This window comes from Vanellus vanellus (assembly GCF_965231255.1).
Source record: "Vanellus vanellus genome assembly, chromosome: 4".
NCBI lineage: Eukaryota > Metazoa > Chordata > Aves > Charadriiformes > Charadriidae > Vanellus > Vanellus vanellus.
Window position 1 is genome coordinate 33,855,594 of NC_138909.1, and position 26,582 is coordinate 33,882,175.

Here is a 26,582-nt window from a genome sequence, read left to right on the forward strand (position 1 = left end):
AAAAGTTTAAGCGCAAAACCACCAAGAAAGACGACATTCTTTTGTGAAAGAAGAAATAAACTTTTCCCATAATATGGGAAAAGATCTTGCTTTTTTAAACAGCTTTAACCACAGAAAACAGCAGAGGATTGAAAGGTGGAATTTGACATAAAAATAACCCTCACTAAAAAGAAATGCCTATGAGTGTTTTATCAAAAATTGGTTTAGAAAAGCTTTTCAAAAGTGCACTGTCTGCATACATGTCTGAACAGGATTTTTCTTCTAAGCTTTTAAAGAGTACAGCTAGGGAAGACTGCTCCGAACTCATGTGCATTGCTAACTCCACAGGGAGAAGAAGACCCAAAGCCACGTGTAAAATTGGTTGTAGTTCTGGTTACAGTACAAAGTTGTTCCTTCCTTAAGCAAAACGAACTTCTAATGCTACTTCACTATTTACAACAGTTATGGAGAGAAGGTTGCTGAATGAAGGTTGCTGTTTCTGTGTTCATTTTCTCAGGGTTGCTTTTAGGATTAAACAGCACTGGACTTGGCTACCCTTATTTCTTAATCAATTGTTTTCTATTCCTTTTGCTAGGTGTCACGGAAACTCCTTTAAAGGTACCGTCTTAACATAAATAAAACATAATAATTTCATTAAAGTGATGGTATACAACGGACCAGGTGGAGTAACTCTTGCTGTACTGGAACAGATTCTCCTCCAAATATTCCTGAGTATGGTCTCACATGATTTGGATCTTTCTGGCAGTACTGCATGTCACAGCATGCACAATGTATTGTGAAAATGGCAGCTGAGTTCAGTGCTACCAGAGCCGAGATGCAACATGCAAGCACTCCCATGGGAGTGTTGCTTCCGACTTTCCTTAGATTTAATTCAAAATCTTAAAATGTTTTTGAACAAGCTTTGGTTCTCCTTCATATTTATAGAGCACATATCCTGTGGGATGAAAAAAGACAGACATCTGTTTTGGTGAAGCTGGATGTAATGTGAGTATGATGACACGATTTGCATTCTTTCTTTATGCAGAAATGCAGACTTTCTTTTGAAGCTGAACTGATAAAATCCAAGAAAGGACAGTTCTCTTTCTTGGTATAAAACCAGGTACGATTGAGAACAGGGGCTTGGTTTCATTTCACAGTCTAATATAAAAGCTCATTAGCTCAGAGATCTTCAACTATCCCAAAGAGACGCAGCGTTTATACCGCCCTGCTTCATTACACCTGTGTTTTCAGAACCACAGAATGGAATTTCTTTTTCAATCTTCATTTCTCCAGCAAGGAGGTGGGAAAGGTTATTATCATGTTGCTAAGGGAAATGCATCATCCCATCATCAAAAAGCCAATATTATAGACTGACAGTATTTGGAGAGGGTTATGGCTTGTAAAGCCGGTCATTCACATTACTACTGGAACAATATTGCTCTCACTTGGAATGAGTCAGGGAGAAACAACAGAAACTGTTACATTTTATATTACTTTTATTTCTACTTAAGGGCATTGGCTGTAAGATGTATTTGACTTTTTCCCGGTCTGGCCTCCGTTTTACTTGAATTCCAAAGGAAAATGTTTCCCATTTTGAAAATTGACTGAAAATGAAAGATTAAATAATGCTTCCTACCTTCTTTTTTTTCTGTTCCTTGTACCATTTTCTACCATAAAATATAAAGGAAGGAGACTTTTAATACAAATAAATACCTTCATTTTTTTATTAGAGCAATTATTTCACTTCAGAGAAGTCATTTACTACCCATTTTGAGCTATACAAGCACCATTTCCGTTAAAAATAAAGAAAGGCACTACGGTGTATTTGTCAGAGCGCTCCTGATGCAAACAGAGCAGCGTTTGCTCACCTCAGCTGAGAATTTCAGTATGAGAGTTTATTGTAACTATTTCAAGTTACATTTTCTTACCTCTTCCACCTTTATCTGAGCTGAGCAGCCCATTTGTATGTGACGTATCTTAGTGGTTTTCCCAGGCACAGTGAGAAACAATAACTACTGAATCTGCCTTATAATGCTGAGTAGACTTCAATGTGCATTTAATGTGGTTTCCCAAGGAAAAAAGACGGGCGTGCTCTGATATCTTGGCACAACATTGCTCAATTTCAGCCCAATCTGACTGAGAGCTAGGGGTCTTGAAAACATTAAACCCCAAAAGAGGAACGAGGATCAGTGAACAGCTGACCGTGGATATCCCATCTGTACCTCCACTGATGAAACCACCAAGCAAGCAGAGTCCTTAACCATTCCAGTAACAGGAACCAGTAACAGCTGGGTAGGTAGCTGGTTATGAACTGCAGGGTTTACATCTCTTGCACAGATGTAAAAAATATGGGAAAAAGACCAAAAAAAAAAACCCAAAATAAACAAACAAACAAACCCCAAGTTTTGTTATGGGGTTGGCCGGGTCTGGAAGAGGCTGGTTATTTCCTGCGCTGGACGCACGTGCAGGAGAGACGCAAACTTTACATCCTCAAACTTCATTAATTCTACTTCCTCAGCTTTAATTCAGCATCGTCACAAAGCGACAGAAAACACGAGTCGAGCTACCAATTGTTTTCATACAGTAGGTGGAAATTTACTGGCGAAGGAGGAAATTTTAAAAGGGACATTCCTGGGAGCGTAACATTGTCCGTGTTATGACACACGGTTGAGACAACGGTGCTGAAAACCCAAGTCCCCTCTTCCTTGTCCGAGCAAACACCTGGCAAAGCGTTCGCTTTGCTCGCAGCTGCAGCAGAATACCTGGGTGGCCTCAGGAGACCTCTTACAGGAGTCAGGGTCTGCCTAAGGCCATTCTCCATCCAAGGGCCGGATACCATGAAGTCAGGTGAAAAAGTGACGTACGGCCACTTATTCCTCACAGCTCAACCCTTATGAAGTTGTGGGTATTTTCCCATCATTTATTATTAAAATTAAGTAAAATGACAGGCCTGCGGCTTACACTGAATTTATGCCAAATCTGTTCTTTGACGTGTTTTCAACATCTCCTATATCTCTGCGGTAACTAATCATTGTTTCATTAAAACATGTACTTGAAATGCAATATAAAGTGAAATCTATTGACAACAAATTACATACACATATGTAGAGGAATGCACATATCAAAATGCATCACCGGCAGATGAGATGGATAAAAACAGTCTTATAAATAATGGTTTATAGCTCTAGTCTGCTGGAAAAATAATCCTCACAAAACCAGTAAGGTTTTATTCTAGGTATTTCTTGAAAACTGCGTGGTATATATAAGAATATCTACTGATATCACAGTAATTTACAGAAGAGGAAGCAGCAATAATAGCACTTCACAGTACACCAGATAACACAATAAGCCAAAATTAATATACAATATTTATTATGAAATTAATTAACTTTACCTTGAAAAATAGCGGCTCCTCAGGAAGAGGACTAACAGGGAGTGAAGTGGTGCTACTAGCTGGACTCATGTCTGTACTCTGAAAGAAAAACACACAGGAGTTTGCATTTCCAACCAAGTTCTATGGGCATTTTTTTTACTTTGGGGGAGGGGGGGGGTAGGGGGGAAGAGTTCAAAAAAAACACTGAAAACCCAACAGAATTAGATTGTCATGGCAACTGCAATTTGTACTGTATTTACCTTTAATTAGTAAAAGTAAGTCTTTCACTAATGGGTAAGTACTTTGCATTTTCTTTACTTTATATGATGAACTCCCCATTCAAAGACTGAAATGTATGCACAAATATGCAAACATACTGTGTCTACAAAAGAGTAATACATGAGGATAACTGAGAATATAAAAATGTATTCAGATGGAAAAAGTTACGATATACAATTATTTTTGTTACCGTTATTTTTTGGATGGCACAATGGTAAAGTTAGAAGGCAAATTAACAGGAAAGCAATATATTGCAGGAAAGTATTTGGATCAAAGCTTTAAAAAAGATAACTTTCACATGAATATATCTTACAAACAAGCACTAATACATCACAAGAAACAGTGAACAGAAAAGTTTATAATGAAAATAAGCATACTTCAATGGACCTATCCAGTCAAAATGCTTGAAAGACTGATCTAAAAACCCACTCTTTTTTAGGTAATATTTCAGTACCCTGTGGATTAGCATGGTCATTATTTTTAAAGATGTGACAGATATGAAAAGTGTGGAAACTCTTAACAATTTGGAATGCTAATAATAACAGAACAAAATCTGGATTAAAAAAATACACAATCAATACCAAGATTGTTCTGGAGAAAACCAGAATATATGATACATCTTGGGAAATAAATCTTTAAGTCCTAAGATAAAAAAATCCACCGCCATCAACAACAAAATTCGTTCTGTTTAACCTCAAACCAGGACAACAGAAAAGATGTAACGGAGAATAAAAAAAAACAAGTTTGCATGGGCCAGAAGATAATTTCATTTTCACACTGTGGCATTGCAGTGCAGAATGATTTAACAAATTCAAGTTATGCAATTAACTAACCAGATATCTGGTTTCACATAGCTATGAATCTATTACGACCCCTTTAAGAAGCCCAAATTCTGCAAGTGAAGAATACCACTCCACCCATGAAGTTCTAACAGTTCATTCATCAGAAGATTTTTATGCAGAGATACTGTATTTTATTCAACCAACTCATACACGATGAAAACGGAGATGAAATTTGTAGTACGAAATTCCCACGTCAGATCCGAAATAGAGGGCACATACTTCAAAGTTAACACTTACTGAGAAAATGGCTGAGTTTAATGAGATACGTATCTGTTACACCACAGCTGAGAGAAAAGACAACAGTTACTTGCTAAATAAAAGGGATGCAAGTAAAGGAGAAAGAAGGGGGCCATGGGAATTATTTCCTAAGACAAAGAGAGAGACGGGTAGTTTACAACCCATGGAACACAGAGAAGTTGTTGAGGAATAAGGGAGATTCTAACACGTCAGAAAGTCATTATCTTTGTTGAATCCATCACTCTGGTATTCGGAAGAATTACAAATTTTAATACAGACTCCTGCACTTGTTCATCAAGGAAACTGGCTGATAATATTTACTGAAAGAAAGTGAAACATAGCTCTTTTAGATTAAACTCAAAGTGCAGACAAAACTGGAGACCTCCTCCATGAGGACGTTCTGCCTCAAAAGCTAACAGTTCAGCTGAGGACAATTTATCTTTTAATTTACACAGAAGAGAAAAAACCTAAGAGGGGGGAAAAAATCAAGTAGCTGCTTTCCAAACCAAATCAAGTACCCTAATTTGCAACTAGAAGTGCGCAGGAAAGCAGCCCAATCTTTTAAGCACTGAGACGGCCTCAGTATGAAAATCTGCAAAGCAGATTGGTACCTGCGTGCTGCATGAGCTGCAAGTTCTTCAGTGACAGAGGGAATATAAGAGAGGTCGAACAGCCCTGCGGATGACGAAGTTGCTTTGACAAAACTTCTCAGGGCACATCCACAAGAGACGGCCTCAGAAAAAACATCTGCTATTCTGTGATGACTGGACACGAGTCAGCCCAGGTCTGGATGCCACGCTGATGTGGCAGTGTGCCTGAACCAGGCAGGCTGCTGAGAGCTGGGGTATATTAGTAAGGGCACCGTGACTATACAGCTTCTGGACTAATGGTTTGAGTCAGGCCAGATTGGAGCGTGGGCAGAAGAGCCTGTGTCTGGCTACAGCTGTCCGCATATGCATACCCTCCGTGGCCCCTCCAACAACTTCAGTAATTTCCCTCTCTAAGGAATGCAGAGCAGCTTCTCTGCCAGTGTAAATTAATTAAATCCAGCGGCGCTAACATAGTTTATTATAGCGGAGAACTGAGTGAGACAGTACCAAAAGGGTTGTTTCTCAAGCTATTAAAAAAAAAAAAAAAACAAACAACAAAACACCCTTCCAAACTAATCACTGCTTAAAGAGATGTTGTCAGCTTGCCCTTCTGAAGGGACATTTTAACAATTTCAAACATCACACCTCCCCCCTGAATTTACCATCCACAGGGTATTTGTCATACTCACACTTCGCAGTCTAAAGCTCTCCATACGTACAAATAAACTACCATTGTGAGGAATTCACCCAATGAGGACTTTTTCTTTGATGTTGCCTAAACCAATTCCGTTCTCACAAAAGCAGCCGCTCACTTTAAGTCTGGCCTAAAGTTAACAGATTTTAGTTATAAATCAACCAGAAGAGCTATAGCACCATTAGGCTATAATCATACCTTATAAGTTAAGCATCATTTATATCATAATTATACATATTAGGCAAAATGAGGTAAATTAGGACATCTCCTAATTTTGCAGTACTTTGCTGTGCACCTGTAACATTTTAAAATGTATTTTTGATGCACAGTGATACCACAGCTGCATTTGGTAGACTGAGTTTTTTCCCTCTGTCGCTGGAAACCTCTGTGTGTTCTGGAGAGCAGAGAATTTGCAAAGCTTTAATCACCTAAACTCCATTTTTAAAATGTCTTCATACCAAGCAATTCCAGTATTTCTCAGAATAGCAGTTTAAGAAAATACCAACTTAGAACCAGCAAGCTGTTAAAATCCAGCAAATGGGCATTATTAGAACCTTGCCAATAATTGCTTCGTGATTACAATGATCAACGATCAAGTTTTCTTCTGATTTCTAGAGCTGATCAGCCTAACTATACATCATCCTCATTGTGCAACTAAATGAGTATCACGGAGACACTGCTAGGCCGTGGTAACCATTTATCTTCAGAGAGCATGTTAAAAATGTGATTAACCATCAGGAAATTTCTTGATAACGAGGCAAAGGAAGAAAATGAGTCTAAGAGAACAAACTTCTCCCACTTCTGTGTCCCGTTTGGAGATCCAGGATCAGGATCCTGCTTGAGGACAAATTTCCCCCCCGTTTTAGCTAGACGAAAGAGAAAGCAGCTCTTCCTGGAGCTGTTTTAAAGTAGTTAAGGGCTTGGTTTTGTTTTGTTTTCTTCCACTTGTGTATACCTGCCTCAAAACAGAATGTTTTATCAACCTGCATACTGACACAAATTGTCTAATGGCAGATTAAAGAATGTAGTCAGTGTTTTTCCAGCAATACAGAAGATTAATTATATATAAATACACATTGTTAAAACCGTGCTCCTTTGAAAACAAGTCATCTTCCAGTCTTCAGCAACTGTTCTTTAAATGAAAACAGATTCACCTCACCTCATAAATTGGGATTTTTCTTGCTACAAACCCTTGTCTTTAATCCGATCTTCTCTAGGAAGAGGCCTATGTATCAACCTTCGTTAATTGTACCGTAAAATATGGACCATCCGCTGTATATCACCCCTTGACGGAAGCCAATTTAATTTGCTGCAACTGCTTTTCAACAAGGGTAAACACTGCAATGACAGTTGGCAGACACTGACTTCTCTGGAGATCAGTATCGCAATTTATTGATCTCAGAAGTTAATACTGACAGAGAAAACCTTCAGTGGATATTAGAGATAGAGAGCAAATAAATCTTTATAATAACTGAAGAAAGGAAAAGACAATCTGTGTACTTTATAGCTTTTTTTCCTAAGAAGTAGCGAATGAGTGCTGAACTGAATTTCACGGTGATAGTTTTAGTTGTTTCATAAGTTATGCCACTAAGTATCATTTTATAATCTAGAAGCTGAGTAGAACTAGGAAATTAAATAAGTGCAGTCAGCAAGCTCAGTAGTGACATTTTGATATACTGACGGTAATCAAAGACCTGCAAATGGATTTATTAATAGGTCTGCGCAGCGACTTTATGAAATATTGTGCTTAAATGTTATTACCCTGTTTTATCAACAAAAGTGATAAAGAAGTGATTTGCTCAAAGCTACGAAGGGCTGTTGAAAACAAAGACAGAAATCATGAACTCACAAGTCCAAGCACTCCAATTGCTCATCCAGAGTGTGCAATGCTCCCCTACACACTTTTGGAGTGTTGTGATTTTTGTAGTTTCTATATTATTTAACAGGATGAAGTTTTTCTGACACATACACTTCCTGCAAATAAAATTACTATAAACAATTGAGGCCAGAACAATAAAAATTAGTTTTGACAAGAAAAAATAGCAGACACAAGAAACGAGCTTTCACCTCCGACCCTGCACTATGTTCAATTAATTTTCCCCAACATCTCCAGTCTCACTCACCAAGACTGGCAGTACCTCCTTAAATCGTGTGTAGGCCTATGTCTAACACCTTTGAATACAATCCAGGTGGTTATTTATAAACCTGTTTCATGTGTCTTTTATTAGTAGGTATAGCTAATTATCCTTCCTAATTACTAATACGTGCAATTATCAGCTGAGACATTTAATTATTATTTTCAGGTATTTGCCTGGTCCATTGCCTGGAGCTTGCTGCTCCCATGGCTTAGACAGCTGCGTGCGTCTTCACGTGACCTGAGTTACCGTAGCTTCCATCGCAGGGGCAAACCATAAATTACAGCTGCTACTGCTTCTTGCCACCTCTTTTTAGGCTAGTGCGTGAGGTGTGGGTAGCCAAGTAAGTTTTTAGTGGTTCAATTATCTACTGATTCTCAACTAGCAGTTGGTACACGGGTGGGTAGCTTAGCCTCCATTCCTCTCACACGCTAAGCAACGCTAATCACCTGAGCTGTGAAATGCCAGTGGGAAATTTCACCTCATTTAAGATAAGACGCTGATCTGTCACTTAACAGCATTTATATGTCTAGTCCTGTTTCTTTTAGAAGACTCTCAGCTCTCAGGAGCTCTGAGCAAACACATTAAATGTAATATTTTGCACAATTTTTTTTTTCAGCGAGGCAGGATCAGGAGGAAGGATATTTTGTTGACGGCTATTTGTCTCTACTTTGAAAAATGGCTGGAAAGATGCTCTTTCAACCTTTCAGTTAGGGTATATTAATTATAAATCCCATAACCAGCAAGCAACATAAAGAGGACATAACCAGTCCGTGGTTTGTTGCAGGGCTGCAGTGTTTGAAATAGTTTAGACTCAGATTATATTTTCACATTGTTTAATTTCTATTTAATATATATTTAATCTACTCAAATACTTAAATTGACTAAGCTAACTATCTTTCCTCTCCTTATATTAAATGCAGAAGCTTAAGCATTCCTAAGTACCAGTCACAAATTGTTATTATTATCTGCTTTTCAGTTTCTAAAAATGGCAATATGAAAATACCTAACACATAAAACATCTGGTAGCTGGCACAAGTAGAGCACCTTCATAAACATGTTTTTAAATACGTAAACAAAGTAGAAAGCTGAACTAAGACTCTAAATAGAGGCTCAAGAATTGGAAGTTGCTGCTTTACAATTGAGTATATACAGAAGGAAAAAAACAGTCTCTTTTTATAAGCATATAAATGTTACATTTCTCATAATAGAAAATGACATATATATCACTACGTAGCTAACAGATTTATTTAATAGCAAATATCCATTCCTTTCTGCTTTTTATTTTCACCTTGACTTTTCATTGCTCATCCTTCCAGTTTGCCTTTATTCCCTGCTTCCCTTCACAAGACTTGTAATAAACAGAGACACAAGTTTCCTTTGTCAGATAACTTCCTGGCACACAGAGGTTAGATGGAGGGTCCATTAATATGTAGGAGAAAACCACTTTTACCTCCCAAACAGCAAATTCAACTCGAGTTAATCTCTAAAAACCCCCTTCACTTCTATCTGCAAGCAGAATGTAATTTCAAAAGTAATTTGGACAATGACTTTGGGGTTAACATATCTTTGTGAAGAGTACCGCAGGATCATCAACGACTGTCACTGTGCGAGTTGGGACTGCTACTATGATACATTATATTAAATGCTACTCCAGTCATTTTTATCCTAATGAAAACCAGGGGGTTGCTTTTACAGACGCAAACACTTTGTTGACAACACAGTGGAGAACTGATTTCCTTGAGCAAAACTCTACTCTCTCTTCAGTTTCTATTGTTTCTTTCATACTTCATTGACTATACTATCCAGCCTTGACATTTTGTTATTGTATATTCTTCCCTAATAATATCATATAACATCAGCTTTTTCTGCTCTTTCAGCAGTCAATTGAGAGAACCAAGTACTCTCCTGGGATTTTAATCTGCAGGCTGCCTATTTCAATTGCTTTTCTTTCCTTGCAGGAGATCTTTCAGGTTCAAACATACACATTTTTTTTTGCTCAAATTGCATTCAGTTTTGTAGCAAATATGACAGTTGTCTCATACAGTAGGTTCGGTGATGGGTTTTTCTACTCCAGTCACAGAGACGTTTTCTTTCTCCAAAGCCTGCATCGCAGCAGCACTAAGAGTAACTACACTGATGCTCCATACTACAGCCGTAGCCTGAATCTGGAAGAAAATGTCTGCATCCACTCAAAGAAGAGTCTATCAGCAAAGTATCTCTGCGCTCTCTCAAACTCCTCATCTTCCCTGCATACAGATCCATCATTTCTCTGCCCTTCCCAATAAAACACTTAGAAAAGAAGTAATCAATTAATTAAACGGAGAAGGATCAAATCCGGTAACAGAATCACCTCCTCTCCCTCCCTTACACATTCACGCATGTTCTGCATCATTACGTATCATAACAGACTGGGACCAAGATACAAGCTGGAGCCAAAAAGGATCAGATAATAATACAAACAATAGATACACCTATAATTACATTAAAGAGGATAAAAATACGCAAGGGATATACGTTTATATGCATCTGCATATGTGGAAATAAATGTCTCGATGGGTTAGGAAAAAAATGCTCCTGGTAACAGGTTGCTCTGTAAGTTCCTCTGAAGTATCCGCAGATGGCCACTGCTGAAGCCAGACATAGATTCGGGTGCCAATTCCAGCAAAACAGTTCCTATGCTCACATACTCATACAATTAGCTGTTCTTCATGAAGCCCTGAAAGATGTTCATGATCTCCTTACAAGCATATGTACTGTCTTTTTTAGTCTACAAGGGAAAGACATGATTCTTTCAAGACAAAAAATCTATTTGCACTTCCTATTGATGAATACTTTTCTTTAAGCTACACATCTCACATGTCTACACTAAACTCATGTCCAAAAAAACATACATGCTTTACTGTTCATGACATCCCTTTGCCCATATGTACATATGGAGATAGGTGATATCTCCTGGAACACTCTGGTCGGTTCTCTGACTGTAGTTTCCCTGACATGTTTTCAGCTGAATGAGGAAAACGTCTCACAACATTAATAAAAATTATTGTTAAAATCTTCACCAAACATAGTGAAGCCAGACTGATTTTCATTAATAATTTGCTGCCCGATTGTCCAGTTGTTTTCTACCTTCATTTTACTTTGTAAGCATCAAGAACAACATTGCTAGATTTTCACACTGGCATTTTAATGTGAGGCTATGTTTTATTTTTCTGGGTTTCTCAAAAAGATTCAGATGCCTTCATTTGCTATGCATTTCACTGAGGTTTTAACAAGCCACTTTGCACTTTCTAAATGTTGTGACTGCAATTATTCTCACTTCTTCATCAGTTCTCAGAAGGGTTTTTACAATTTCAGTATGGAACCACTTCTGACAGGGTATTTTAACTTATTTAGATGCAGAGGCTTCATTCTCAAAACTGTCTTGAATTCCACAGTAACTGCTTAAAGGAAACATTTTAAACATCTGTATGTGTCTGCTGCTAAATCAAGAAAGACAGATTATTTTTTTTTCCCAGTGCAAGAAAAGAAGCAAGTGACATTTAACAATTTGAAATATGCTTTCCCTGGCCGCAGCACTTCTTCTGTATAACATTGTTAGAAATAAAAGGTAAACATTTAGCAAGTAAGTTTTGCCATGCGATTTGCATCCAGTGTTTTTAATAGTAATGTTCTTTAATGTTTTTAGCAAATTGAATCCCTTCGTGTAATATAAGGCTCCTGAAATGTAGAAATTCTGATTACCACAGACACGGTTCCGAAGCATGCTAAGCTTGCTTTTTGGTTTAGCAAGCAGGTTCCAAAGTGGAGCTGGTCAAGGCAGAACAAATATTCCTTGAATATGTGGTACATTGAGTTTCTACCTTCAGATAGCAGCTTTCATTCTTAAGGGAAAGATTAAGAAGGGTAAGGCACAACAGGAACTTCATCTCCCACCCTGGCAGAGGGTTCCATAGAAACTAACCCAACTGCACTAAGTTCTCCGCAATCTTTCTAGCTCGACTTGTTCTTCTTCCCTTCTCTAGTCTAATAATTACTTCTCTTCCCACCAGCTCAAATCAAGATCTGTCAAGACTGTCCGCTCTTTCTTACCTCTTAAAGTGCTTGCACAGCATCTTCTATTCACCCTACTTCCCACTCCCGCATCCATTCCACCACCAACACTACACCTGTTGTGCCATCCATCCGCACATGAAAGGCTTTCCATTTTCTCTACCTTTCTCCCTTCCTTTGGTTGACATCCATCCCCTTCAGCCCTGATATATACAATATATTAAAATATGTATAATATATGGAAAGTATATATACTATATATTAGTATACAGTATATATATATATTTAGATATAAAAATACACACAAAAAATTGACTGAAGGAATCTATTTCTGTATTTGCTGTGAAGTGGCAGCCCCAGGATTGGTTTGCTACTGAAAAGATACACTGTGAAGCTGGTCAGATACCGCATGTCTGAAAAATATGTCAGGTTTCACGATGGTGCACCTCCATTTTGACACTGCTTCTCAGCCCCAAGCTCTGTACAGTCTGGGGAGGCCAAACTGCATTGCTTAAGAAACTGATGCAACTTGCGAAGGAATGGAGGAGTTAAGTCCTGTAGTAGTACTTAGGCATTGCATTATTGTTATTTTTAGAGCCCTCAGCTGAGCATTTTGTTTTCATTTTTGTGTTTTGCAATGGAATTATATATTAAACTTGCTGAGATATCTGAATAGCATTTTATAAAGCCATTAGCAATAAAATATTCATTTTTCATTTATATTATGTCCAGGAATACAAATGAGCATAATTTCGTCCTAGCCTTCAACATTAATAGGGAAACCAGGGAGAAAAATTGAACACACCTTTCACATTCATTTAACTACAATAAAATATAAAGAGCTTTTCAAATGAAAAATGCTTTAAAAAAAAACAAATACTGTCTGTTTTCTTTGGAAGTATTGTTACAGGCATCTCCACTCTGGTATGTATTTATTTATTTATTTATTTATTTTCTAGTTTGGTAATTCCACAAATCGAGCTTAAGGTACTGGCTCAGTCACCATGTGACAAATCAGTATTCCTTGAAATAGCTTTGGTAGAACAAAAATAAATCAGCAAGAGTAAAAGCAAATGAGGAGATGTGTCAGCAAACTCCCAAGCTCATGCTGCAGGCTGGGAGTTCATCCATATTCACGTTATGCCACGAAGCAGCTGGCACCCTGGCTTATCTCGTGGCAATCTCTCTACATGGCTCCATTGAGTTTCTTTTATCTCCTTTTTTTCCCTTCCCCTCGCATCCGCCGCTACGACTTTAGCTCTCAGCAGCTGCCACTGCATAGGAGAATCTCTGTAGGCTCAGTTCTGGTAAAAACAGAAATTTTTCTTGGCGGCGTCGTTGCATTTTTCACTCCTCAGCACCACAGAGGTGATGGCAGGTGCTAACACCGCTTGGCTGCTGCAGGGAGGCCATGTGGTTGTCACTGCATCAGCTGCTTCCAGAGGCAAGCTCGTGCGGAGCAAACTGCATGCGACTACCTCGTCCGAGGCGTGAGCTGTCATCTGAGTTACAAGCGAAAGCTAGTTCCCCAACTTCTTCCTAAAACGCCCAAGAAGTCCAAGAAAAATTGGTATCCGAAAGGACATAAAACAACACCCAGAGAGATCATAGGATCTGCGGGCAGCAGAAACGCTCTGGGTATAAGTGATGTCCATCGGCGGAGCTGGGCTGAAAAGCCTGGCTCACATTATTCCTTTTGAACTCTGGCTCTTATCCTGTTGCTGCTCCCAGCCCTTCAGGGGTGCCAAGTTCAATACAAAAATTTCATCGGTCTGCTTTTTCACGCCTCTTAAAGTCGGGACAATTTTCTATTTGTCTGCATGAGATGCTGCATACAAAGGCCAATCTTGGAAAGGAGGTTGCCGTGAGAAGAGAGACAAATGTTTCTTGGCAAAGAGTTTGCACTGGAATACGGAAATGAAGAGATCACATGTAAGAAACTTCTAGCACATACACTGCAGATGCAAAAACATCCTTGTGGAACACTGCATTTTCAACAGAAGATATCAATATTGAGGGAATGCTCAAATCAATAATGCCCATACCTATCTATTTTATTGTACTTTTCAATTAGTGGCCGTATACTTTTTTTTTGCCAGAAGTTCTGCTTCAATCATAGCACATGGTGATGGCCTTTAAAAACTTCTCAATATTTTTTTTTAACATACAACACTCACACTGCAATACTGGGATGCTGCAAAGGGTCTGGAAGCTGCCCACATACGATCAGAAGGAAATTCTGCTGTCAGGTTTCAATCGGTTCTAGTCTAATGGCTCCATTTCTTTCGCTCAGTTATGCTTGTCCTTCAGTACTAGAGAGTCTAATTGGTTTCTGTATTAGAAGGGCAATGGATAGGTGCCCCAAAGCAGTTTTAACCCTTGTCATAGCCAGAGACACAGAGTTCAGTTCCAGGAGTTGTGGGAAATCTTACATTAAGCAAAATCTCATTAATAAACTTTTTCAAAATAAGGAGAATTTGAAACTTTTACTCTTAAAGACAATATATCAACAGTGAATACAAATGGCTTGTACATCGCCTTTCATTTGTTTGTTTTCTGCAAAGATGTTAGAGAGCATCCCATCTAGTAAATAGGGGGAAAAATGCCATTCGGGAGCTTTTTAACAGATGCATGCAAAAATCCAATAGAAAATCTTCATTATTTAAGTATGATTTTCAAGAAGGAGAATGACAATTTCACAGGATTCTTCCTGAATTCTTTCTACAGGTTGTTATAGGCAGGTAGCTAAACTTAAATTTAAGTAAGAATACTGTGGTTAGTAAAGCTACTTGCAGGTATGTTTTGTTCAGAGGATTTCTACAACGTCACTCAAACTAGAAAACAATTTCCATCTGTTTATCACAAGTTTCCTAAAACAAAAGAACTTTGCTTTTAAAACCTCACTAGTAAATGCTTATATTTGGAGCATGTGAAAACTGAGCCTAATTGCCTGAAAGTCAGACTGTGTTATTTTAGAAAATACGATGTCTAGCATCCCGAAACCAGGAACTAAAACCATCCAGGCTTGAAAACTTAAGGATTTTGGAGGAAACAACTATGCCATTCTTCATGAATTGTGACCCAGCTGTGCCAGAATGGAACCATCCCACCAAATACAAACGGAATCTAGGCCAGATACACGTATTATGTATATGTAGTATAAGTAAGAAAGAAATCATAAACCTTAACTTAACTCTCGATATTGCTAAACTCTTTTCAGGGGACTCTTGCGCAGCTTGAAGCATAATCACTTAGAAGGAAACTGCCCTTCAACAATTGCCAGAGCCCCAGAAGGCAACACCACTGGATTCCAATTGCCTACAAAAGCGTACCTGATGTCTATGTCCACATGGTCCTAACCTATCCGAAACATCAGAAAAGAAAAAATTGCACAATATTTCCAAGTATTATATGAACAAGTGAAAAATCTCAATCTATTTTGAAAACACACTCATTCCACTGACAGGTAAAAGTAATTAATGTTTTGAAACAATTTTAGCAAGAAAAGGGAGTTTTTCCTTGAACACAGGATGTCATAGAAATCAGAATCTTCAAAAAGACAAGCATGGGCCTTCAACAGATTTACACAGCAGTGACTTATACCCAACAGTCTCAGATTTAAGTGATGGATGTTCCTGTTTTGCAAGCCATTTCAAGCAGATGAAGGGTACTGCCTGCATGGAATGTCATGTATACTTGTGGCCTGAAGTAGTGAACCACAATTAATAAAGTTCAATTTATGAAATCAACACCAATGGAAAAATACAAGGAAAAATTAATTGGAGAAAAAACGTAAAAAATGTATGAACATCAAAACAGCATTGATAACTTTATTTTCTATTTTGAGCAGTGTGACCACTCTTGCAGTCCCATTTGAATACATTTATAATTAAAGCTGATTAATGGTTTATAGTAGAAAACAAACACACATTTCAATTCTCACGATCATTTAAATACTTTTCAAGAGAAACAGGGCTTTCTTCTGCTGCTTCTCATTTAAATTTGTGCCTCAGGTGTGTTGTGGTTCAACCCCAGCCGGCAACTAAACACCACAGCTGCTCACTCCTCCCCACCCCAATCCCCCCTCCGTTGGGATGGGGAGGAGAATGGGGTAAAAAGATTGAGATGAAGATAGTTTAATAGGACAGCAAGGGAAGAGAAAATAGTAATAATAACCATAATCACAGAATACACAAAACGAGTAATGCACAATACCGTTGCTCACCACCTACTGACCGATGCCCAGCCTGTCCCTGAGCAGCAATCCCAGCCCTCTGGCCAACTCCCCCCAGTTTATATACTGAGCATGACATCCCATGGTATGGAATACGCTTTTGGCCACTTTGGGTCAGCTGTCCAGACCATGATCCCTCTTACCTTCTATGGGAAGCTGAAAAAGTCCTTGACTGCTTAGCAACAACTAAAAACATTAGTGTGTTATCAACATTATTCTCATCTTAAATCCAAAACATAGCACTATACCAGCTGCTAGTAAGAAAATTAACTCTATGCCAGCCAAAACCAAGACAGGGTGCACAAATTTAGCGTTCTTTTTACAGCATTTACCTCTTCTGGCCAAATCACAATTCTTTTCTCACACTTTACATTTATAAGGCAAAATAGGGAAACTGAAGATTTGAAAAGGTCAAAGCCTTCTGTACATCATCATGCAACTCTCCAGCTAAGAGTACTGTACTCTTACCAACTGCGCTTAAAGTCTAGTGATTATTATCAGAATAATTTCTAAAAATAGCACCAATTGCTTGATGCTGGGAGGAAAGAGAACAGGGTGTGATTGCTGAAAAACAAGCCTGAGAAAAAGAACCTATGTCTTTTGTGCTTATTTTGACACGAACCTTTAAGCGTTTGATTTATTGAATTTCAGCTACATACACAAAGATACACCACTCATTTGATAGATTATGTTTAAAGGAAATGTTCCTTATTTTTACATGTTTTGTGAAATATGGAGTGTTTTCTTTATCCTAAGCAGACTGAAGAATAAAATTTAAGTGTGTCAAGCAATAAAATAATAAGATACTGTGTTGCTATAGGAATCTGAGAAATTCTGGGGACAAAAGTCACAAGTCTCAAATTTCGAATGTATATTAAATATTAAGAGTAATTTGCATAAAATACAGTATTATGTTTCATGCATGAAAAAGTCCCAGATGGAATCTGAAATAACTCTCATCATACAAAAAAAAAAATAATAAATGCCCTACAACTCAATCAAGAGCTAGAAAAAATTGTTGATTAATAACACTAACTCCAGAGGTCTACTTTTTGTTTATTTTTTATGAAGAATGGGTGGGAGTGGTCTTCTAATGTTGCATGATTGTCTTGTGAAAACAAATGACTTTTCAGAGGTGTTCTTGAAGGCCACCAGACAAGAACAGATACATTTTGTTTCTGGTTGCCAGGGGATACAGAAGATCGTTTTCACACAGTGAATCATCACCGCATTTAAAAAACGGTGTTAGAAGGAATTTCTGTGTCGACATGTGGATGAGTCTTTCTGTCACCTTCAGTGATTCTGTAGTGATCTACAGTCCTGATGTAGGATGAGATACTTGGTTGTTTGTTTTTTTTTAATTTTCAATAATCATCTATCCCTGTGGCCTTTACGAAGTACATATTGCCATTAATACATAGCAAAGCTCACAAGCGTGATTACATAGGGGCTGAAACACTTCTTCGGAACAACATGCTGTGTAATTCACTACCTATTGAATTCTACAATAATGTATACATCCAGAGTAAGATTTGGTATGACTAAAGCCTTGTATAACATGATTTTCACCCAGTTAAATGACAGCTGAAGACTTTACAGACAATGGGGGAAAACGATTGTATCTGATAATTTACTGTACTGTAGTTGTTTCAGTCAGCATTCTGACACGTGGATTTTGTGCAAATCCGCTTGTACGCCACATACGGGAGCTTCCATAAGAAGAAACATCGGTTGCAGTTAATTTCCATTGAGCAACACAAACTTGGAGGAGGGAAGCCTTCAAAAGATCATTTCTCTGACATGAAAAGACCTACGTTATACAGAAATAAAATTTTCCAGCTTACTAAAGAATTGTTTCAATCAAAGACAGTTCCCGAAACAAGTCTCAGTGGTATAACATCAACAACAGTTTTGCTATCTGATTTCCATTAATAATTTTGTAGACTTTTAATATTTTATTTTAAGAAATACAAATTAATATATTTCTATACGTAAACATTAACAAGACAGTCTTTATTACGGCATCAGTTCAGCTGATGCCTGAACTGCTTGCTATGAAGAGATGCGCTCCTGAAATGAAGAATCGCTCAGAAGAACTGAGAACTAAGGCATTTTACTGGAACATTTTCACGAGAGGGTGAAAAATCAAGAAGCCTAATACAATAGCATCCTAATGGTGTAATTGTTTCCAGACGAAACTACAACAGTGCACATAATTAATTTCAGAGGTATGTTGCAAGGTACAGTCAAGCTGGATTGATATCAGGGCAGTAAACAGCGTTACATGTGACTGTACAGGGGGTTCATCTCTGGACCCACTCAGTTTTAGTTCGAGCAAAGCAAAACACGTCTGGAGAAGAATATGAAAGCTCCGAGTTAATCTTTTATCTGACAGATTAATGTAGTCAGATAAGATAATTCAATGAGGTGTGAATGAAGAAGAAAAGGACACAAAAGTGATTGATGGAATCTGACAGTGTGCTGGGAAGAGAGACAAGGCGTTCTGTACTGAAGAGTCCACTAAACCACTAAAAAATCAGAAGCAAAAGAGCCAAATACCCACTGGTGCCAAAAAGGACAAGACCTGAAGAAGAATATCTCGACGTATGTGGTTGGCGGGTCTAAAATAAGGGGAATGAAGTATTAATTATAAGTTTGGGCTATGAAGTAGTCACTAGAAACTGAAGGTTTTTGAATAAAGGAGATGAAGAATGGACCTGAGGAAGAGTGGAATGATTGGAGAAGCAGAAGTCTAAATACAGTCTCTAAGAGGAATCTCTGTAAATTTGAAAGAAACCATTAAAGTGGTCCCAAGGTCATGTTCAGTTAAGACAGAAGATATTAAAGAAGGCTTGTCTTGTGACAAATAAGACACAGAAGAGGTTGAGGAGGAGAAGTAGGAGGAAGTATTTACATTATGTTTTCTATCAAAAGCTAATTTAAATACAGCGGGCTGACTGGGGAGACAGGAGAATAAGAACAAGTGAGGATCTTGATACAGGCTGAACAAAGAGCAGGATGGAAGTGTCAAAAGAGAGGAATTCTTTGGAAGAGGGAGGTAGAAGAAGATAATGCACAATTTCTTCTCTCTGAAGGGGGAAGAAGCTCAGTAAGAAATAAAGCAATACATCACCCTCGCTATTATTTGGTTTGTTCCAGTTACAGACTTCTCCAGTTTCACAGCGTGCTACACAAACTACAATCTGAGGCCAAAGAAGAAGAAACCCATGCAAGAGGAGAGAAAGGTCTTGCTATTCCTGGTTAGGTAACAGCAGATTTCTTGTAGAGTTCCATGCGTGTGCTTGTGACTGTAGTCCTGCTATACCTGCCAATAAAGGAAAAAATAAAAAAGCAAAATAAATTGTAATAAAGATGAAGCACTGAAATCAGCCCGAGACACCAGCCATTATGAAGGATAAAATCATTTGCTTACAAATTAATACAAAGAAAGCCAAACCAAACCAAATTAAAACAGACTACATTAATGCGCATAACTACCGGTGTTCACCTTGATCAACAATTTTTTGACTAAGAAAAAAACCTATGGCCCTTTGTCTGTTTGTCTGTCTATCTCTCTATCCTCAATACATACACTCAAGTATGTATTCTTCACTATTCACTGATGTTCAAACAAAGCAAAAGAAGTGTTTTCACTTTCCTGCAGGAGCATTCTATAAGATAGATGATAAAATGGGTAAAATATAATGTCTTGTGAGACAGTTTACAGTGCTCAGTGCAATAGATAGACAAACACAATTAATGAGATAATTATAGATCGATTTCATTTCCCAGCAGAGTCCACTGCTTTTTTCCTCTCAGTTAATGCATTGATATTGTACACAAAGCACCTAGTCTATAATACATATGAACATGGAAGACAGTATTTTCTCCAAGCCCAAAGAGCAAATGAAATGTCAATTTAAGACCAAAAAGTGTACCACAGAAAGGAACAGAAAACAGAAGCCATGATAATTATTTGTCCGGGTATTGATGTGCTTAGAAAAATAACCCTACTTAGAGCACAAAACAAAAAACCAACAAGTATTATGTAAAAGAGCCCTTCAATGTCTCGCAATTTAATACTAAGCTTATATTAGCCAAATTCCCCGCATTTCATTTACATGGTTTTGTTCTAACAGCTGAAGGGAAACCTGTAAACTAAAGATCTTGCAAATGTGGAAAGATTTCAATTTGTCTTATTGATTTGGCAGGTACACAATTAAAGTTACTCACATGTCTGCACTTAATTGTTTCCAAGATTAGGCCTCCGGGTACAGAGAAAACAGCTTGTAATGACACCTACAGGCAGCCTGCCTAATGTTTTTCGTTATAAAGAATTCCTCTGACCTTTTCTTCAAAGCTTTCACGCACACTCTCTTCTCTGCAGATCTTTTATATTTAGTGCAGAAAACAGCCTTGAACTAAAGAATTGACTTTTCTTTGTCTCAAGAAATCTTGCTGAGGTAAAAACCACTTTAAAGTAGAATTTCTCTACGCTTTTTTGCATTCCTTGGGAAAATGTTAGCAGTCTACCTCAAACAGTAACCCATCAAAGCAAAAACCATACAACTTAGCCCATTGCGCTACTAAAATAGTATTGGGTGCTGCTAAATCCACAAGGGAATAGCTGTGAGCTGCCAGTGAGAGGAAACAGTCTGTTTGCTGTATGATGCAAAAATGTTTCTACCAGGAAATAAAGAACTTTGCACCGGAATTGAACCATAAGGAGAAATTCATGGAACCAGAAAAAAAAAGTCCTTAAAATGAAATTGCACCAAAGACACCACACCTAGATTATATGGACTGACATGTGACCTTTATTACCTAGAACGGCAGTAGCACATCCCGGATGCAACACCTACGTGTACGGAAAATATTCAGGGCAGTTGTTCTGTATGAAAAAAATTACTGTTGTGGTTTCAGTCGTGCTTGCTGACTGCTGATGTAGCTGACAATTACAAACACGTGGGCAACTGCTGTACGAGAGCAGGCGGGAGATGCAGGAAATTTCTGAGAATCGCACACGTGTACAAGGAGGTTAGAGGCAAAATGTGCCCACTGTATCTGCCAGCAGAGTTATCTGTCCTTACCCGATGGGCTATATAATGTGTTTTCTCATGTACATCTGGGAACTTAGGAGGAAAGTCTCTGAAGATGAAACGCTACAGCAGTTCATCGTGGGTCGGTATGGAAAGATGCCAACGCTGCCTTCAGTTAGAGACCGTACTTTGAGGGGCAGCCCTGCAAAAGGCAGCAGCGTACTGAAGTTCCCCTGTGCCTTAATACTGGTGACCCTCAGATAGATAGCGGCAAACAGAGCAGTTTTGTCCTACAACCCCCTGCTCTTTCCCTAACAAAGTTTGAAAGTTACATAGACACCTCAACTATCTGGCAATATTCTTCAGTCTCAAAATGTGGGCAAAATAAATAAGACTAGGCTTCAGAGATCTCACAAAACATAAATGTTGTGAAAGCATAAAAAACAACCATGAAGCTCTGTTGTTACAGTTTAACATCACTCAGCAGTCACTAACAGGCTCGTTTATTCAGCACCATAAGTGTTCTTGCCTCGCTCTTCTAACAGGCAAAACAGATTGACTATGACTCCAAGATGAAAGTGGTCACTATCAAGCCTTGTCTGTTGATCTGAAGCCAGATGGTGATATTGCAGGCTCAGGATCTCTGGTCCATGCTGGCTGGAAAGCAAAGCTTCACCTGATCCCATCATTTTTCATTCCCAGTTGACAAGCATTCTGGAAGCATCACTGAAGAGAAGGCGAGACCCAGGAGGACAGAAAGGAAGCCTGCACCCGGGAAGCGATGGAGATTGATGGAGGTCGCTGCAGACAGACCACAGCTCAAGGTGGCTTACGTGCCTCTTTGCACAGGCTGACGGAACAACTTGGTAACATACAGCCTGTTTGCCAGGGGAATGCTAAAGCTATGGCTTCCATTTATAGCAGAAGAGGCTAGAAATAGTTACTGGTACCAATACAGTTAAGGCAATAGCATTTTACCTGATAAATACTGCGTGTTGCCAACTCTGACCACCTTCTTCAGCATTAACCTTCCTCTCGCTTTCACTACAAACAGTGGTGTGGCACAGCTCAAAAAAAAAACCAAAAACGCAAAAACCTAACTGCATGTAGCATGGTAGAAACATTTTATTTGTGCCTTCTCTCTTTAAAGCATGAATAAAAGTTGCCTTCACGTCACAATTTATGCAAATGGAAAATACTGCAATAGTGAATCTAACTCTCTTATCCATAAAACAGCTCCTCTTGTCAGACTTTTTCCTGGCATCCTAAGAAAACCCTCCTCCAAAATCAGGTAGACACCAGCAAATATAGGAATGATTTTCAGCAAAACGTTTCTCCAGTTTTGCAAGTAGCAACATAAACTAAAACAGAAGACAATGTAACACTTCTTTATAGCTTGCCTATAAACCTCCTATTTCCTTCTAAAAATACTCCATCTCCCTTCTTTCCCCTGAGACACTTGTCACAGTATCTTTAGCAGCTCCAGGAAGAATGGACTAGAACATACACCATTTATGCATGGCGTTGCATACGTATTTTTAAGTGCAGTTGTCTCTATGATCTGGTCTATATAACAGATCTGCAGGATCTTAATACACTGTTTTCGTTTAAGATGAAGTTTATATTTCGCTGCCTTGAAATGACCATTTCATTTCAGCAAAAAGCATTAAAAATTAACTGCCCCTTTAGTGGTAGCTATAGCTTTTTTTTTTTCAGAAGCAAAAGAAGTCAAGGGGTAAAAACCCCAAGTTAATTCAGTAAGCGTTCACAGCAAGCAGCCTCCAGTAAACCAGCACCACTCACAGGTTTTGGGGGAGGGTTTGGTGCCCTTTTGGTTTTGCCCCTATAGAAATTGCAAGGGACAAAGAATTGAAAAGAGAGTAAGTTTAGAAGCAAACAGAGGCCAAAGACCGGCAAATCTTTCTGCTTTGACTGATTCCTGCAGTATGTGTGAGCAGCCCTTCAGATCCGCTAAATGAATATTTAGGCTCAAGTATCAATTATGTGGTGTAGATTCAAGCACTCTTGACTAGTACCAGGGAAAGGAAGAGAGTGTGCCAGACTCACTAACTATCCTAATAAACGCAGATCAACTCAAATAAACTGAATAATAGCTGCTTATGCCAAAACTGAATTGACCAAATACCTTCAGACTGCTGCTTAGCTAACCAGCACTTATTGGTTCTTTGCAAGCATTTCCAAGACTCAAACCCAGTAACCCTTACCCTACTTGTTATCCTGTTGATTAAGGCAGGGATAACTGTGGTATAACAAAAAAAAAAAAAAAAAAAAAAAAAGAGAGATAATTAAGCCTAGGACCCATTTATTAATTTTCACAACAGTCTATGACAGTAAGATGCAAAGAGTAAACAGAGGACCCAAGAGTTGAAGACTCCACGGTTGATGCAGGCACTGATCTCGTATTTCTCTCAGATCTGAGCTTCACCCACACAATCTTTTTTCACCCTTATCTGCTTTAATCACTTGCTCACAGAGCATAAACAAAGAGCTTACCAAGAAAAAGAAACAATAAAAGCGACGCAAACACATCACTAATATAACCACTTTCTCCCTGACAATCGCTTATTTCAGAGAGATTACAGGCTAAATTAGGAAACAATAAAAGAGAATTAAAGCAAACTCTAAGAGGCTGGGCGGAAAAAAAAAAGAAATACAGTAGTTGTACATGTTAACTACACAGCTATCATGACACTATACTTTCATATCCTGCTCTCTCAGTAGGGTATTAGTTTTCTGTGAGATACTGGGATGTTTTCTACTGAATTTTGAAAATTTTAATGTGGTAATTAAAGTTATTGCTGGCACTGTCTGTGTAGAAAGACTAAATAACTAAATATCTACCCCTGAATTGTCATGGAGAAAAAAGAACCAAAGGGAAGGGATTATAAAGCACTATAACCCCTTCATCTCCTGCTCAGCTCACAAAGCAAGTTGCTCGAGAAGTAGTTGGGGAAAGTTAATGATAGATTGCATTTTCCTGCAGCACATATGGCAAAGAAGTTTTAAGGACTGAGAAATTTTGACATCCCAAACTTAAAGACATAACCTACAAGCAGTAAAGGAGGACCATGTTAATTCTCATCTCAGCATATCTAGAGACTTGTGAAGTTAACATGAAGTAGACAGCCTTAACTTGTAACGGGTTATTAGTTAGCTTAAGCTCTTTCCAAATTAATATTGCGTAATGCCACAATCACACTAATTTTCTCAGGCTTTGGCATGACATTCTGCATGGTTCCTCCCAGAGCTCGGCAGTCTTTCCTCCACCACCTGTTTCTTGTAAATTCTAAAAGTCCTGCTCTTCTCCTCTCTCTGCAGACGGTCAGAGCCCTGTTCCAGCCATTCAGCATCACGGATGTAGCACAGCCTTCTCCCATACTTTGCCGTCATTCCCACCTAGTTTTGATTTTTTAAAAATCCCTTTTTGTTTAGACACTAACAGCACTTAATCATTAAAGCAGAACCTATTCAAACAGCCCAAATAAAAACTTACAAATACACTACAACATACAAAAAACTATGAATTCTATTGGCTTCTTGACACGGTGCAAGTAGGTCTGAAATAGGTACACACACAAAGGGAAAAAATGAAAGCAAATAGCCTTCCTTATGGGAAGTTCTGATGCCCTAGATGCTCCCTCTCCACTGCTTTCCATTGCTGATGCTGGTCTTGAGCATGTTAAAATTGTTGTGAATTTCAAGGATGGCCTGAGAGGAACATGTATTCAGGTTTTAGGTGTCGTTGACACAAAACAAAAGCACAAGTATGTTACTCAGGACAGATGCTTTCAGTCAGAGCTTTCAAAACAAATACACCTGAAAAAAAACCCTTCCTTTCTCCATGACGACAAAGCCATTTAGAAAGGTCTCGTTCATCAAAATCCCCCGCTCAACAGGCACCACTAGCCTGTCAGAAATAAATGCAGCACAATTCAGCCTACACGCATGCACAAGGAGTGCCATATCAAATTAAATAAAACCCCACAGTTGTGAGTACAGAGTCTGATGCTGTACACAAGCCATTCCATCATTTTCTTGTGTTTAGGGATACTCGTTATACAAGGTCAAGAGTAGTAGTCTGACTGAGTCCCTAAATGCAAAACTTGACAATAAATTCATGGGGAAGAGGAGGAAGGGCTGGAAAGAGAGGCAGATTAGAAGGAGGAAAGAAAATCAAGTTCCAAAATTTTCTACCTTGCAGCAAAGTTCGTTATGAAAAGAAAGGCTTACAGAAGGGAGAAGAGCATTGATTCTTTTAATTAAACAGCTTTGCTCCCAACTATTTGTAACTGTTAATACTGTTATTAATATGGTATTTCCATTCATTGTACAACCCAATTTTAAATATTTGTATTTGGTTTATGTGGCAAGGTTTTGGTAGTGGGGGGGGTGGGGCGGCTGCACAGATGGCTTCTGTGAGAAGACACCAGAAGCTGCCCCCATGTCGAACAGAGCCAGTTCTAGATGGCTCCAAGACAGACCTGCTGCTGGCCAAAGCAGAGACCATCAGCAACAATGGTAGCGCCTCTGTGATAGCGTATCTAAGGAGTAAAAAAAGCTGCCCAGCAGCTGTGAGAGAGGAGTGAGAATATGTGAGAGAAAGAACTCTGCATGCACTAAAGTCAGTGAAGAAGGAGGGGGAGGAAATGCTCCACGCACCCTACAGCTTGTGGTGAAGATCATGGTGATGCAGGTTGTCCCCCTGCAGCCCATGGAGGTCCCCATGCTGTGGATGTGCCCTGAAGGAAGCTGAAGCCTGTCAAGAGCCCATGCTGGAGCAGTCTGTTCCTGTAGGACTGCACCCTATGGAAAGGACCCACATGGGAGCAATTCTTGAAGAACCACAGCTTGTGGGAAGAATCCATGCTGGAGAAGTTTGTGAAGGACTGTATCCCTTGGGAGGAACCCCATGCTGGAGCAAGGGAAGAGATGAGGAGGAAGGAGCAAACACTACTACTGCACTGGTGAGGCCACAACTGGAATACTGTGTCCAGTTTTGGGCTCTCCAGTTCAAGACGGACAGGGAACTGCTGGAGCGAGTCCAGCGAAGGGCAACTAAGATGATTAAGGGCTTGGAGCATCCCCCTTATGAGGAAAGGCTGAGAG

At 38.9% G+C, this 26,582-nt stretch overlaps 1 protein-coding gene across 1 annotated transcript in view; it reads right to left on the reverse strand.

The window, feature by feature from the left end:
- Window positions 1-26,582, reverse strand: part of CCSER1 (coiled-coil serine rich protein 1) — a gene marked incomplete at its 3' end in the record, with an annotated part of 718,149 nt that overhangs the window by 377,876 nt on the left and 313,691 nt on the right. The window contains exon 7 of the mRNA XM_082482793.1: window positions 3,374-3,451. Within this exon, the coding sequence (XP_082338919.1) occupies window positions 3,374-3,451 (78 nt within the window). The remainder of the gene's footprint in view (window positions 1-3,373; window positions 3,452-26,582) is intronic.